General features: G+C 23.3%; 2 protein-coding genes across 2 annotated transcripts in view; one reads left to right on the top strand and one right to left on the bottom strand.

Moving 5' to 3' along the window:
* Positions 1 to 12,761, bottom strand: part of LOC117174765 (osmotic avoidance abnormal protein 3-like) — a 56,571-nt gene extending 43,810 nt beyond the window's left edge. Inside the window, exon 1 of the mRNA XM_033364118.1 lies at positions 12,653 to 12,761. The gene's annotated coding sequence lies outside the window, so the exon portion shown is untranslated. The remainder of the gene's footprint in view (positions 1 to 12,652) is intronic.
* A 2,200-nt stretch (positions 12,762 to 14,961) lies between these two features.
* The window catches only part of LOC117174582 (cytochrome c oxidase assembly factor 7 homolog), a 2,806-nt gene continuing 986 nt past the window's right edge, over positions 14,962 to 16,781 (top strand). Inside the window, exons 1-2 of the mRNA XM_033363810.1 lie at positions 14,962 to 15,131; positions 15,200 to 15,334. Coding sequence (XP_033219701.1) covers positions 15,032 to 15,131; positions 15,200 to 15,334 — 235 coding nt within the window. The 5' untranslated portion in view covers positions 14,962 to 15,031. The remainder of the gene's footprint in view (positions 15,132 to 15,199; positions 15,335 to 16,781) is intronic.

Below are 16,781 nucleotides of genomic sequence, written 5' to 3'. Positions count from 1 at the left end.
TATATATAATTGACCAATGGCTGATAGTTTAAAAAAATGGTGGATACAAAGGGTAATATAGCATTATATAATAAATATGTATTATTTAATACTTAATATTGTTTTTAATATATTGCAATTGTACATATAATTAATTTAAAAAATTTTTTTACTTCAGTATAAAATTAATAATAATTCTTTATTCGTAAAAGTAGCTTTATATTATTGTACTTCACTATTTTTTCTAATGGAAATTAAATTATTCTACTTTTAGGTGAAAAGTGATCGTTTTTTTGTTAAAAATGAAAGGATCTGGATGAAAATTCATGTATTTTGTTGACATTTAAAAAAAAGAATTAAATTTTTTTTGTTGAAAATTTGTATTTTTGCTGCTAAATCTCTTGACTGAAAATTCTTTCTTAATTGTAAATTCAACTCAGGTTGAAAAGTCTTTCAATTCGGTTGAATCAAATTTTCTGAATTTTTGGTTCAGAATTCATCTTTTTTATAATAAAAATTTAATGACGTAGCTGAAAGTTGAACTCTTTTATTGAAAATTATTATCATTATTTTTTTTGGTAAAAGATTCATCATTGTAATTTAAAATTCATTTCTTAAGATAAAAAATTAGCATTTTTATTAAAATTTAGTTTTTTCTGTGGCTCAAAATCAATTAATTTTACGGAAAATTTAAATATACCCGTTGAAGTTTTAAAAATGTTGTTAAAGATTTGTTTTATCATTTTAGTTAAAAATGTATCTGTAGTTGAACATTTATTGCTTTAATTAACTAAAAATTAAACTATTTATTTTTTGGTTAAAAAATAATACTTCTTAGTTGAAAATTCACGTTCTTGTTAAAAATTTGTCTTTTTTATTTGAAATGTCAACTTCTTAACAGAAAATTCATGTATTTTGGTGCAAAATCGTCGTTTTTGGTACAAATTAAAAGATTCTAATTAAATATTTATTATATTATTTTAAAAAATTATCACTTTTTCTGAAAATTCGTTTCTATTCAGCTGAAAATTAATTTTTTTGGTCCTGCAAATTTAACTATTCCAGTACAAGGCTTAACAAACTTTTTTGAAGCTTTTTTTATGTTGAAATTTGATTTTTTTTAGACTAAAAATGTAACTATTCCAGTTGAATTTTTCACCATTTTAGTGCTCAAAATGTATCTCTTTTGATCATAATTTTTTTAACTTAAAAGTTTACTATGTAATTTTCGGTGTCTTTAATTTTCTTGTTTGAAAATTCATATTTTTGGTTAGAAATAAAACTGCTTAGCTAAAAGTTCAACTCTTTTGTTAAAAATTAATCATTTCGGATTAAAATTCATCTATTCCAGTTGAAGATTCATATTTTTAGTATTATTTATATTGAAAATAAGTTGTTTTTGTGGAAAATGAATCTATTAGCTTGAAATGACATTATTTCATTTTTTTAAATTGATTTTTTTTAGTTGAAAATTAAAGTATTTGGTTAGAAATGAGGCTTTTTTGCTTGAAAAGTCGACTATTTTTTCGGAGACACGTCTTTCTTTATTTGAAAATTAATCTTCTTGTTTGAAAATAAATATTCTCTTTTGAAAATTCATTATTTTTGTAAATAATAATTCTACTTGGTTGAAAGTTAAATTCTTTTGTTAAAAATCTATCTTTAGGAATTAAAATTTAATCTATTATAGTTAAAGACTCATATATTTTTTCTCATATTTATTTTTTGTTGAATATTCAACTATTTGGATCAAAGTTATTCTTTTTTCGTCGAAAAGTCGTGTATTTATCCGAAAAATCCTCTTTTTGGTAGAAAATTAATCTTCTTGTTTAAAAATAAATATTCTCTTTTAAACATTTATTGTTTTGGTGGAAAATTCAAGCACTTCATTTAAATATTGATAATTTTAGTAGAAAATTTATATTTCTTGTTAAAATAAACAACTACTTCGTTGAAAATTCAATTACAGTGAAACCCTTCAATAACCCTCCCTTCTATAGCCCCTCCGAGAATTGACACCGCGCCGCAGGTAGGTGTAACAGGAGCTGCGCGGGATCTGCGGCTGTCACTCAAGCGAGCACTCAGGCGTGAAGAAAAAAAAGGGGAGCGGGCTATAACGATTTAGTTCCCACCCACCTTCAGCCCAAAATCGGCGCTATAGAAGAGTTTCACTGTATTTTGTTAAAAATTGGTCTTTTTTCTTTTTTTTTTTGTTTGAAAATTAATGTTCTGTTTTGAAAATTGATATTTTTTGTTGAATATAAAACAACTTGGTTGAAAATTAAACTCTACTATTAAAACTTCATCTTCTTAGTTTATTTGTCCAGCATAATAAACAAAATATATAGACACATAATAATATATAACGCTATAACATTATTATCATACCATTAGTATCAGATTGACAAAAATGTAAAGATATTTGTCAAGACCATATTAATAAATAATAAATGGTCATTCTCATGAATGTCAATGTTGTAAAATGAGAAATGAAAACAAATTAAATTAAATTATATGATGGCATGAAAATAAGAACAGACATGACATATGATTGAATATAGGGATAGTTTTAATACCAAGTTTCAGTTTCCCCTATTAGGGGTTGATAACTCAACAATTCCACCAAATCGAAACTTGTACCTTAACCCTGAAGTCGGAAATATTGAACTCTACCTTCAAACGATCAATTACCTTAAATGTATTTAGTCAACGCACGATAAGATCATTTCTGTCTTTTCTATCTTTCACAAAAATAGGGACAAAATAGGGAAATACATTATTTAAATAAAATTCATGTTTATAGATACCATGCTGAATTCGATAACAAAGACCTGAGGTCTGGCAGACCACCGTCTATATTTATATTTAATTAAATAACTAAATAAATTTTTGTTATCTGACTTATAAAATTATATGAAGGGATCTTGGAATTAGTAAGAAATAAATCGACTATATTTATTTTTACTATTAATTATCTTTTACGCCAGTGGGAAAAGGGATCGACATATCAGAAGCTAGTGTGGTCTGTGAGACCGCCAAAAATCAGGTCTTTAGAAAAAAAAGTTTACAATGAGTTTAAGAATAGAAGTATTATCATTCATCACTGTGTCCGATTCTGAAAATTCGAATTATTTCTGTCTTTTTCGTCTTTCACGAAAATAAGCGAGTGATATGGAAATACATTATTTAAATAAAATTCATGTTTATAGATACCATGCTGAATTCGATATGAAACTTTTCTCCTCTCAGTAATGAAGTGATTTCATTTTTGCGATAACAAAGACCTGAGGTCTGGCAGACCACCGTCTATATTTATATTTAATTAAATAACTAAATAAATTTTTGTTATCTGACTTATAAAATTATATGAAGGGACCTTGGAATTAGTAAGAAATAAATCGACAATATTTATTTTTACTATTAATTATCTTTTACGCCAATGGGAAAAGGGATCGGCATATCAGAAGCTAGTGTGGTCTGTGAGACCGCCAAAAATCAAGTCTTTAGAAAAACAAGTTTAAAATGATTTTAAGAATTGAAGCATTATCATTCGTGTTTCATGAAAGAAAATTTTGTAATAAATATTTACTTATTTCTTTGGTAAAAAAAATTTACGAAATTTTCATGAAAATAGAGGAATATGGAAATACACTATTTAAATAAAATTTATGTTTATAGATACCATACTAAATTCGATATGAAACTCTTATCCTTTCAGTAATGAAGTGAGTTTATTTTTGCAATTGAGGTCTCACAGACCACCGTCTATATTTATATTCAATTAAATAACTAAATAAGTTTTTGATACCTGACTTATAAAAGTTTTTATAATTTTTTGGAATTAATAAAAAATCAATTAATTTTACTAATTTTTATTATTAAAAAACTTTTACACTATCGGGGAGAGGATCCCACATTTCAGAAGCATGGTGTGGTCTGGAAGACCGTACGTCCAAATATCAGTTCTTTAGAGGAAAAAAAAGTTTTGTATGATATCAAGAATTGAAACGATGTAGTTAGTCATCTTATTAAATAAAAACAATTTATTTACATGAATACAATTGTTTATGAAATTTAATTTTTTCTTACTTTCGCTCTTTAACAATCCCCCCTCTCTCAAAAAATTTTAATAAATAATTCTTTATTTTTGCAGGAAAAATATTCCTTGCAACTCTATCGTGTCCAATTTTGAAAAAAATTCTTTAACAGAAATAATTTTAACTTTTTTAAACAAATGGTCGCATTTTCAAATGAAAAATCTCTTTTGGTTGCATTTTTTAATCACATAGTCGAATTTTCATTCCAAAAAGAATTATTTTTAGAAGACAGTTGGATTTTTGACCAAAAACTTTCTTACCAAGAGAGATAAATTTTTATAAAAAAAAAGACGAAATTTTAAGAAAGCAGTTGAATTTTCAAACTAAAATTATAACTTTTTATAAAAATAGTTAACTTTTCCACAAAATTGTTGAATTTATAGCAGAAATTGAATTTTTACTCTAAAAGAACGAATTTTTCATCCAAAAAGTCGGATTTTAAAAACAGGTACATTTTTTAAGAAAAACAATAAAATTTTATAAGAAAAAGTTCAATTTTAAACAGAAATGATGATTCTTTCACCAAAAAACCAAGCAGTAGAATTTAAAAAAAAATATATTAATTATCAACAAAAAATATAATAAGTAATATTTTTATTTAAAAAAATTTAAGTTTAGTTGAAGAAAAATGAAATTGAACCAAGAATATGAATTCTTAACAAAAAATATAATATTTAATAAAAAAAAAAGATCTTAATTTTAATTCCAAAACAGGTGAATTCAACCAAAAATTCGAATTTCCAACAAATTATTTGAATTTGAAGCTAAAAAATACAATTTTTTAAACAAAAAGGGAATAGTCAATTTTTTAATTTTTTGAATTAAAAAAAATTTTATTGATTCTTAACCGAAAAATAACATAATTTTTAATAAAAAATTTTTAATTTAAAATTAATTTTGTCTGGTTAAAAACTCAACTACTTATTTAAAAGTTAAAGTAATAATTTTTAAATTAATTTTTTGGTTGACGATTCATCATTTTAATTGAAGATTAATTTTTTTGGTAGAAAATTCAACTATTTTATTATGAATTAGTTCTTTTACTTGGTTGAAAATTAATTATTTTAACTATAAATTTAAGTATTCTATTTTCAAGTAAAACATAATTTTAGTTGAAAATTCAAATGTTTGGTTAAAAATTCATGTATTTTGTCTGAAATTCGTCTTTTTTGGTAAAAAATAAATCTTTTTTTTTAACGTCTGTTTAGGCTAAAAATTAAAACCTGTTGACATAAAATTCAACGAATAGTTTAAAAATAAACTTTTTTGTTAAATATTCATATTTTAGGCTGAAAATTGAACTTTATTAAAAAGAAAATTAGTCTTTTTGACTTCAAAATTCAACTACTTCATCGTAAGTTTAAAGAGTAGAACAAAAAATAATTTTTTTTGGTTTAAGAGTCCTTTTATTTTAAAGCTTATTATTGTGGTTAACAATTTTTTTAAATTGTTTCTTTTACTGAAAATGTAACTATTTTATTTTTTGTTAAAAATGTATTTTTTTGTTGTTGAAAATTCATCATCTTGTTTAGAAATTTCTTTTTCAACTGTAAATGTCCCTGTTTCATTTTTGGTTGAAAATTAACATTTATGTTCAAAATTTACATTCAAAATGCATTTTTTTAATTGAAAATTTATTTCTTCGTTTGAAAATTTTATTGTTTGGTTGTAAATTCATTTTTAGCTCGGTGTAAAATTGTAATTCGTTTGCTTCAAAATGTAAACATTCCATTTTTGGTTGCAAAATTCTATTTTTTAATTGAAGATTTAATTGTTTAATTAAAAATTCATGTGATCTGTTGAAATTCCATCGTTGGTCGGTTGAAAAACTTTTAAATGTAATAAAAATTATAATTAATTTCGTATTTATTCCATATTTAAATTTTTTATTTCATAGTTAAAATCTCATTCTTTTATTGAAAATTAAATTATGACATTTTTGGTTAAAAAATTTTTCTTAAAGTTTTTTTGGTTTTTCTTTTGTTGAAAATTAAATTATGTCCTTGAAAATTCATTTTATATTTTGGTTAAAAGTTCATTTTGCTTCGTTAAAAATTCATTTAATTATTTGAAAATTTGTCATCCTTCATAGAAAATTTGTCTTTTGGGTTGCAAATTGAATTATTTGATTAAAAATTAATTTTTTGATTCAAGCTTCATTATTCTCAATTGCAAAATTAATTTATTTGGTTAAAAATTTAACTATTTTATTTGAAATGTGTCTTTTTCATTTGAAAACTCATCTGCTGGGTTCAAAATTCAACTATTGTATTGAAAATTAATTTTAATGGTTGAAGATTCATCATTTTAATCGAAAATTTATTTCTTTGAATAAAATATTTAAATAAATTCTATTGAGCTTATACCGTTTTCAACCAAAATTAGAAGCTTACCGAAAAATCATATTTATTTAATTATTTTATATAAAATTTATTTTTTAATTAAAAATTAGTTTCTTTATCTGAAAATTTAACTATTCAAATTTTGTCCGGAAATGTATCTTTATTATTTTAGAATTTAATTATTTTATTGAAAATTCGCCTTTTTATGTTCAAAATTCAATTATTTTGGTAGACAATTTTTATTGAAATTTTATTTTTTCGTGCGGAATATGAACGGTTTTTCAAGAAATTATTTCGTTTCGCTCTAAAATTTATTTTCTTGAATGAGATTTTTTTCTTAATTATTTACTAAAGAATTCTTTTGATTTAAAATTAATGTTTATAGTTTGATATTTAGCCAGTTTTGGTTAAGGATTAAACTAATTTATTGACATTTCTTATTTTCTGGTTAGATTTAGCAGTTTTTTAAATTAAAATTTTAAATGTTTTTTAATACAAATATCGAATATTACATTTAAATATTTCATTGAAAATTCGTTCTTTTTAGGTTTCAAATACTTTTGTTTCATTAAAAAATTTTACTAATCCACTTTTGGTTAAAAATTCGTCTTTCTTAGTTGAAAATTCAACTATTTAGTTGGAAATTCCTGCATTTTTATTTGAAAAATTGTTTGGAAAAAAAATTAATTTTTTCATTTAAAATGTAACTTTTTCCCTTTTGGTTCAAAATGTATTTTTTATAGTTGAAATTTCAAATATTTGGTTGAAGATTTATGTATTTTTTCGAAAATTGGTTAGTTTTTTTTTAGTGTAAAAAATAGTCCCCTTGGTAGAAATTAAACTTGGTTGATAACTAAACAATTTTGTTGGAAAACTGTTTTTCTTGTAGAAGGAAGTTAATTTTTTTAAACTGAAAATATAACTATCTTAGCTGAAGATTTATAATTTTAGTAGAAAATTTATCTTTTTGGTTGAAAATATGACAAGTTTGTTAAAAATGTACATTTTCAGTTAAAAATGCATCTATTTTGTTTTAATATTATTATTTTTAGCCTTAAAAGAATTGTTTTCTTTATTTCTGTGGAAAATTTCCCTAGTTAAGAGAACAAATAAAATAGCAAATAATTTATTGAAATTAAAATTTATGAGCACGTATAGTGTTTTAAATATTATTTGACTCAAATTATTTATTTTACATATGTTAGTATTTTTAATTAATGGTTATCCGCTGTAGGTTGCATTATCACTTTAGGAAGTAAAAAGTATAAAATTTTAATTAATCTGATTTAATTTTTATTAAATTTATTTTTATTTAAACTTTTATTTATATTATTAATTTAAACTTTGGATATAATTTAAATTAATCTTGAGCGCGAGTTTCTTAAGTATTATCTTTTACCTTGACCTAAAACTCTAATTTTGTATAGACCTTGTCATTTACTTTTCATAGTTAGTATTTGAGAAAATGAAGAATTATCAGCCCTTAGTCTGACATTCTCGTACACGCACATTTAAAGCAGGTAGTCGATTTCTGATTACAAGGGGTGATTATAACGGTGGCCGCTTGACCCAGTAGTTAAACAGGGGTTAAACTTTAGGCAATTATTGGAAATTAAAAAAAAACAAGGATACAAAATTCAAATTTAGATTATTTTGTTAAAAATTTATTGAATGATTTGGAAAATTTTAATTTTTCTGCCACCCTTAAATCAAAATTGATTAAAATATTATTTGCTTTATAAATATTATATGAGTTTGTAAAAATTAATTTTGGATTCTAAACAGAGTTTCCTCACGGGTTTTGACTTATTTCAAAATTTTTTTATTGGCTTGAAAAGGATTTTGAATGAAGGTCGAAACGTCAGTAAATTTTTGTAAACATTTTTTCATTGTGGTTAAGAAAGGATTTTTTATCTTTATTTTCTTATCCAAAATCAAAAAAATATTTTTAAAACGTACTGGTCTTTCGTTCTTTATTCAATATCCTTTTCAAGACAACAGAAAATATTACACGTAATATTTATAAAACAAATGATATTTTAGAGAATTTTGATTTAAAGGTGACAGAAAAATTCAAATAAAAAAAATCAATGAATTGTAAAAAAAATAGTTTAATTATTATCAACAATGATAAATTTTTAAATAAAAGAATGGATACCAATTTGTAACATAAAAACAAATTAAAAGAATTAGTTAATTTTTTTATCAAAAATATGCATTTTTGACTAAGATGATGAATTTTCAACTAAAACAATGAATTTATAACAAATAATGATTGATTTTGATTGATACAACAAAATGATTGATTTTTAAAAAAAATAACAAATAAAATTTTTACCCAACAATAGAATGGATACATTTTTATTTAAAAAATAAATGTTTAAGGAAGAATAATAATTTTCAACAAAAGAGTTCATTTTTAAGCAAATAGTTAAATTTTATATCACAACAGTTGTATTTTTAACCCTGAAAAATACTTAATAATGAAATAATTCACTTTTTTAACAAATGATTAAACTTTTAGTTTTCAACCAATAGTTGAACTTTCAACAAAAAGGTTAATTTTTCAAAAAAATAAAATTGGTACCCAAAAATGGAATAGATAAATTTTTAGTCAAAAAATTAATGTTTAACGAAGAAAAATAATTTTCAACAACATAGTTAAATTTACCACTTTTTTAACAAAATAGGAAGCAGTTAAATTTTCAGTTAAAAAAATTAAATTTCCAACAAAGTTGATGAATTTTAAAAAAAAAAATTTCTAAAAAAATTTGATATTTCGAGCAAAAAAATTTAATTTGAAATAATTGATTTTTTAATTGAAAAGATAAATTTTCTACCAAATAGTTGAATTTTTTTACAAAAATAGATCAATTTTCAATCAAATATTTAATAGCTACATTTGGGGTTAAAAAGCATTTACAGAAAATAATCACTTTTTCAGTCCAAGAGGTGGGTTTTCAACAAAATATATGATTTTTTAAGCAAATAGTTAAATTTTGAACTGAAAAAGAGAAGTGTTTCGCCAAAAATTGAATAGTGTAGCTTTTAGTTTAAAAAAATATTTTCAACAACCAAAATAACGAATTTTTAACAAATTCATTGAATTTTCAACCAAGTAATTTATTTAGAAAAATATATAGATTTTTCTTCAAAAATGGACTAGTTACATTTTTAATTTAAAAAAATGCCATCTAAGAAAGCTAAATTTTCTAATGAACAATTGAATTTTTAACTAAAATATATCAGTTTTCGACTAAAAATTGTATGGTTACATTTTATTTAACAAAAAATTAATGTTAAAAAAGAACGAATTTCAACAAAATAGTTACTTTTATAACCAAAATAATTTCTCAACTAAAATAATAAATATTTGACCAAAAGGGCGATTTTTCATCCAAACAATTAAATTTTCAACTAAGAAAAATCAAAGATTGCACCAAAAATGAAATGGTTCAACTCTTAGTTAAAAAAAATACATTTAAAATAGAAAGAAAGATTTGTCAATCCATACAAAAATCTTAACCAAATTTTTGATTTTTTAAATCCAGAAGACGAGGTTTCTACAACAAAGTTGAATTTTTAATGAAAATTAAAAAAAAATTAAATATAGAATACATTAGTTAAACTAAATTAAATTAAATTAATGTTGAACCAAATGAATGACTAATTATAAAAATTGCTCAATTTTAAAAATGACCAAAAATAATTGGATCTTCAACCAGAGAAGAAAATTCTACGAAAAGAGAAAAAAATTTCAATCAAAAAAATTAAATTTCAACAAAAGAGTTGAATTTTGAACCAAAAAATATTTTTCAGCCAAAAGAAAAAGGAAATCAACAAAGATGTTGAATTTTAAACAAAATGATTAAAGTTTGATTTGAATAATACAAATTTTGACAAAAAAAAGATAAATTCTAAATAAATTAAAGTTTATCTAAATTTGAATTAAAAACAATTAAAATTCAAATTCTTAAAAAAAATTAATCTAAATTCTAAATTTATTCAAAAAAGATCAATTCTAAACCAAAAATATAAAACTAGACCTTTTAACCGAAAAGAATTAAATCTGGAGCATAAATAGTTGGATTTGCAACCAAAGAGACGAGTTTTCAAATAAAATGATGAATTTTTAACTCAAAATGGTTCAATTTTAATTTGAAAAAATTCATTTTCAATCAAAACCGAATATTCAACTAAAATAAGATTTAAATTTCACATTAAATTATTTACAATTATGGTGGTAAAAAAAGGCAAATCTTATTCGTATAAAAATTTAATACAAGTATTTTCAAGATATTGAGTAAATAAAAACAACAATAAAATCCAATATTTATTGTGTTAGTTTTTTTATTTTTTGACTCTATAGTAACTTAATTTTATTTATTATGTGTACGAATTATGTAAAGCAATATTTAGTGGTTACTTTCTCTGATCGAATCAAGAAAAAATATTCACTTTCTAAAAAAAATATATATAAAAAAATTAGAAGTAAAATATTTTCCTGGCACCTTTTTCTAGTAATTGGATTTTATCTCAAGTTTCTGAAAATTTGGCCTTGATTTGTGAATATTAGCTTGTTCGAAAAAATAAATAATAAAAACGTAAATTTTTTTTGAAAAAATTGATATTTAGGGGTTTAGCGTACCCCATAAAATTGAACAAATATTTCCCATTAGAAAAAAGGATGTTTTTGTATATTTTGGACAGAAAAAACCATTTTTTCAATAATATAATTTAAAAAATCATTCGCTTTAGAGTTTATTTATTATTTACTCATAATCAAGAAGACAAAGAAAAATGTCAAATTAAAAAAAGCATTGTGGATCGTGATAATAAAAAGAACTAATTATTAACAATAAAATATTATTTGAACAATTACTTTGTTAAATTTCTTTAATTATTATCTCAATCTAACTGAAAAGTTGACAAAGAGCTGCAGAGTTTAAAAAATAAACAATAATAAATTGTTTAAACAAATATGTTATAAATTTTTATTGATTAGTACCTCGTCCTAACTGAAAAGTTAACAAAAAGGGTAGTTTAGAAGAATAATTAATTATTTAAACAAATAATGTATTAACTTGCAAAAGTTATTATATTAATATAACTAAAACAATGAAAAAAATAATATCAATGCTCTAAAAATTTGGAAATATCAGAAAAAATATTTTTCTAGCATTATTTTGAAAAAAAATGTTATAAACAATAATAAATTATTGAAATAAATAATTGATAGACTTGTTTAATGATTACCTCCCTCTAAATGAAAAGGTGACACGACAACTTTCTAGCATCGCTCTAAGGAAAGACAGTTGTAAAAAATAATAGCTGTTTAAATAAATAATTTATAAACTGCAAATAATTATTATCTTTGACCAATCAGAAAGGAGACAAAAATCAAATATATAAAGAAAATCCGCCACTTTTTGGCATTATTCTGAGAGAAGATAGTTTTGAAGAATAATTAATTATTTAAACAAATAATTCATTAACTTCTAATAATTATTATCCTATTCTAAATGGAAAGTTGAAAAAAATTTAGAAATATCAGAAAAGAACAATTTTCTAGCAATATTCATAGAGAATATGGTAAGAAATAACAATAAATTATTTAAACAAATATTTTATCAACTTGCCTTGGGTTTAACTTTACTCTACGTGAAAAGTTGAAACAAAAGTTTGAAATTTTAGAAAGAAAGCTTAAATTTCTAGCATTATTCTAAGAAAAGATAGTTATAAGCAATAATAAAATCCTTTAAATCCTTTAAATAATAATGAATTGTTTAAACAATTATCTGAAAAATGTGAATATCAGTCGAAAATATTGTTTCATCTATTATAATCAATTTGCCATATAAAAAATCGTAATTAGCGCCAAAAACACGCAAAACCCAATTTTACACTTATGGGGATTCTTTGGGCCCCAATAAAACAGGCGTATGGGGGTAAAATTTAAACATAAATTTTTTTCTATTCTATGGCTAATTGTGATGAGAAGTATAGAAAAATTTACCAAAACGACTCTTTTTCAGATTGGAAATCAATCTTAAATTTTATGGGGTTTGGTGGAATACTTAAAATAATTATTTACAAAAAAGAAATAAATTTTTTTTTATAATCATGATCTAAAAAAAATAAATAAATTGCATAAGGCGTAGAATTTCATAAAAAATAAAAACAGTATTTCCGTAAGCCGGTCGAAATAATACAAAAAATAATAAAATAACTCACCTTCGTGTAAAATATCCTAGCTTTTTTCGACACACACAAAAACTAACAACATAAGAATTATCGGCCACATTTTGTCACCCTTTCCGCGTCCAGCGCGTACAGGTTAAAGAATATAATAATGAGGGTAGTGAATGTAAAGTGTAATCTAATCGTGACTTGCGCCCAAGAGTTGAATATGCGCGCGTTGGATTAGAGCGCATGCGCATTTTTGTATGACCGCACTGCGCACGCTTCGATAAGTAGTTCCATGCGCGCTTTTTTGAAATTATTAAATGGAAAATGAATTTTTTATTATAAATACTAATTATAACATTATAAGCCCTCATTTTATAATATTAAAAACACGAAATATTCAAAATTTTATAATAACTATTCTTAACAAACGCTCAAAGGGAAATTTGTACTTTTATAGATTTTGTCCCATTTGAAATAAACGAAAATTACGATAAAAGTTCAATTTTGGAAAAATACTTCTTTTCAAAGTTTCAACACTTCGATATTTTTGTACTATACTTGAATTATAACATTATCATACAAAAAGGCAAATAATTTATTTATCGTGCAATTTTGTTATTATAAAATAATTGTTTTTAAATGTTTATTAATTATTATAATAAAATTCATTAACTTATTTTTTTACGGGAAAAAAATTATTTTTCATGTTATTTTATATTAAAACGACTTTTTAAAAATACTAGCCTGCAGAAAAATTATTTTCACTCTAAATTTTGCTTTATTATAAATAATTTCAGTTAATAAATGGAAAATTGTCACCTTTTTTCACGGAAAACTTTATTTTATTTTGTATGTTAATATTTGTATTTGTATGTATGTTTAAATATAGTATTATTATAAATAATTAAAATTAACAAATAGATTATTTTTGTCCTTTTATCGCAAAAAAAACTTCGTTGGTGTATAAATTAGTTTCTTAGGCATAATAAACTTCAGGACAATATTAAATCTTAAAATTTGTGTTTGTTATGAATAATTTAATTTAACAAATATAACATTTCAATTATTATCTTTAACAAATATAAATGTTAAATTTGTACAATATTCTGAAGTTTTGTAAAGCTAAAAAGCCTTTCAGATAGGTATAAGATAAATAATAATAGTTTTTTGCTGAAAAAATGGAAAAAGATTGATTATTTGTTCACTTAAATTATTTATAACGATGCTGAACGTGACACGTTATCAGTTATCAGTTCGTGAAAAAATATGAAAATGGTTAATTTGTTTATAACACTAAAATTAACAATAAATCATATTTTTCAAAGCTATTCAATTCATTCATAACATTTTGCCTTTTCGGCGCATGCGCGTTGGTTTCTCGAAACAGTGTCCCCAATCTTGGGAACTTTTTAAATTGCGCTTGCGTCGCGCTGACCAGGCGTCGACAACCTGATTGGTCACTGTTTGCGCGCTGAGTTTGAATTATATAAATATTCAGATTTAATATTTATGATTAATAATTATTGGAAAACGCATCAAAAGTAATTCTTTAATTATAAATTAGAATTTTTTAGTAACTTTTTGAAAAATAATGCGATTTCCATGCAAAAAATATGATTAATTCCGACTTAAAAAAAAAGAATTTTTCTTAAATTTAGCATTTTAAATGTTCAAAGATGTTGATAAAAAGGTAATAAGAAGTTTCAAATTTTAAGGAAAAAATATAAGTTTCAATAGTATAAATATGATTTGATTATTTGTATACAATATTATAGATTTTATAATATTTATACAATAATTAATTAGTCACAGTACACATAATAGAATACACGCTCTTGAATTATATTTTATTCTTCTTCAATTGCATTACTTTAAATTAAAAATCACTTCCTTGTAATTCAGGTCTTCTTCAAGTTATTAAAAAATTTATGATATAACATTTATCAGTGCAATAATTAATTGTTCTTAATTCATTTTTGGTAATTTAAGTAATTTTATTTTGTATGATATTGTCGGAAATAAACAAAATTTCAATCTTTAGACTCGAGAGAGACGATATTAATCATTGGGAATGATTTATTTGTCTGAACTCAGAATTCATAACTTCTTTTTTATTATAATTAAACTTTTTATATCTAACACTCCAAACTCTTATTTTTGAATTAGGGAAATTCTATTTGGGCATTTTTCAATAATTATTTGTTAGAAATATTAAATCTGAATATTTATCTAATTCAAACTCAGCGAGCAAATAGTGGCCAATTGGGTTGTCGGCGCGACGCAAGCGCAGTTTAAGAAGTTCACAAAATTGGGGAGACTGGCTCGAAAGCAAAAACCTGATTGCTCGTAACTTTGGATATCTGTCTAATTATGTGATTGGTTTTTATGGGTCTTATTTTTTTCAATAAATAGAAAGTTTTCAAAATGACTTATGACTTAAAGAATGAGGATGATGTAAAGGAATATCTGAAGAACCTTCACACGGAATATAGTTTTGGTTGCTTCAGTGAAAAAAATCCAGAAGGTAAAGGTTTCAAAAGATAACCTCTTTCCAAAAGTTATTTTGTCAAATTTCTATTACTTTTCATTTAGTGTGTCATCTCCTCGGTGAATATTATGAAGCTATAAAAAGGGATTTTAAAAAAAGTGCCGAGATCCACAAAAACAATTGTGATAATTTTGATTATGGGAGAAGTTGTACAAAATACGGCCGATTAAGTGTCATCGGTAAGTGCATTAGTTTTTATTTTGATCGCCGCCGGAGATCATGCATTGCGCATGTGTCGCATTGGCTGTAAATGGCGCGCTTTTTTGAAATTATCAAATATGTCAATCAATTTTTTGTAATAAATCATTGCAGAATTCATGAAATTAATTTTCAGATGAGAAAAGTCTTCCAAGTGTAAAGTAAATTATTTGATTTTACTATTGACTTTAAATTCAGAGAAAGGAGTACATTTATTTCATCAATTTAAATTTTTAGTGATTCAAAATATTGTTTTCAACTTTATAATTAACATATATTGCAAAAAAATATAATATAAATATACAATAGATAAATTTTGTGAAAAAAATTAATTATGATTTTAAACCTGAATTTGAAGCATTAAAATTTATATTTATTATTTTGAAATAAAAAAAAACGTTTTTTCTGAAATTATTTCTAGAAGTAAATTTTTTCAATGAAATTACCCGCTAATAAATTAATAGTGATTAAAAAACTAAATATGATGCATTAAATATCATGTGCGTAATTATTATTAACAATTTATGTAATCAAGTGTCTAAAATAGGCTCTTGTTGGAAGAACAAATAATTTTTTATAATTTAAAAAAAATTTTATTTAAATTGTTGATCAATAATTAAGTTATATGATTGTTATGAACAATTTTACACACAAAAACTTAATATCAGGCATTAAATAAAATAATTACACAATTTTTATTAATAATTTCTGTAATTAAATGTCTCAATTTGCCGCTTCCCCGAAGAAGAAAAATTATTTCCTATTCAATTCTTGTTGGAGTTACCTTATTTGCAATTCTCTGAATTCCTTCAAGTTTCTAATTTGTCCGAAATCTTGAAAATGATTTTTTTCAATTTCTTTTAATTTGTTTAATTATTTTAAAGTTCTTAGAATTAAAAGAATTCTCCAAATTTACGGAATTTTAAGGAATTCAAAATATTTCAATGATTTTCAACGAATTAAAACAAATTTAGAAGAATGCTAGGAATTCAGAGGATTCTCGGAATTCTTAAAATTCACTAAATTCTCTGAAATCTTCAACATTTTCTAAATTATCTGAAATTTCAGATTTCTCTGAATTCTTTGAATAAAGGCCTTTAATTTCAGAGAAAGGATTTAGAATTCAGAGTATTCTCTGGATTCTTTAACGTCCCTAAGTTGTCTGAAATCTTGGAAATTTTCTATATTATCTGAAATCTTCTGTTTCTCTGAATTTCCTGAAATTCGAAGGAACTCAGAAGATTTCAGTTGAGTCAAAAGAATTACAAAGTACGAGGGTAGTTCAATAAGTCCTTAGAATGAAGTATAAAAACAATTTTTTTTGGATAAATTTTTTTTTATTTTTCAACATAATCTCCTTGGAGCTCTGTACACTTGGTCAATCGCTTTTCAAGTTTTTTTAATCCTTCAGAAAAGTGCGTTTTCGGA

Source organism: Belonocnema kinseyi, chromosome 6, assembly GCF_010883055.1.
Source record: "Belonocnema kinseyi isolate 2016_QV_RU_SX_M_011 chromosome 6, B_treatae_v1, whole genome shotgun sequence".
Classification (NCBI taxonomy): domain Eukaryota; kingdom Metazoa; phylum Arthropoda; class Insecta; order Hymenoptera; family Cynipidae; genus Belonocnema; species Belonocnema kinseyi.
Note: the sequence above shows the minus strand (reverse complement) of the source record. Positions and strands in the feature narration are given on the sequence as shown.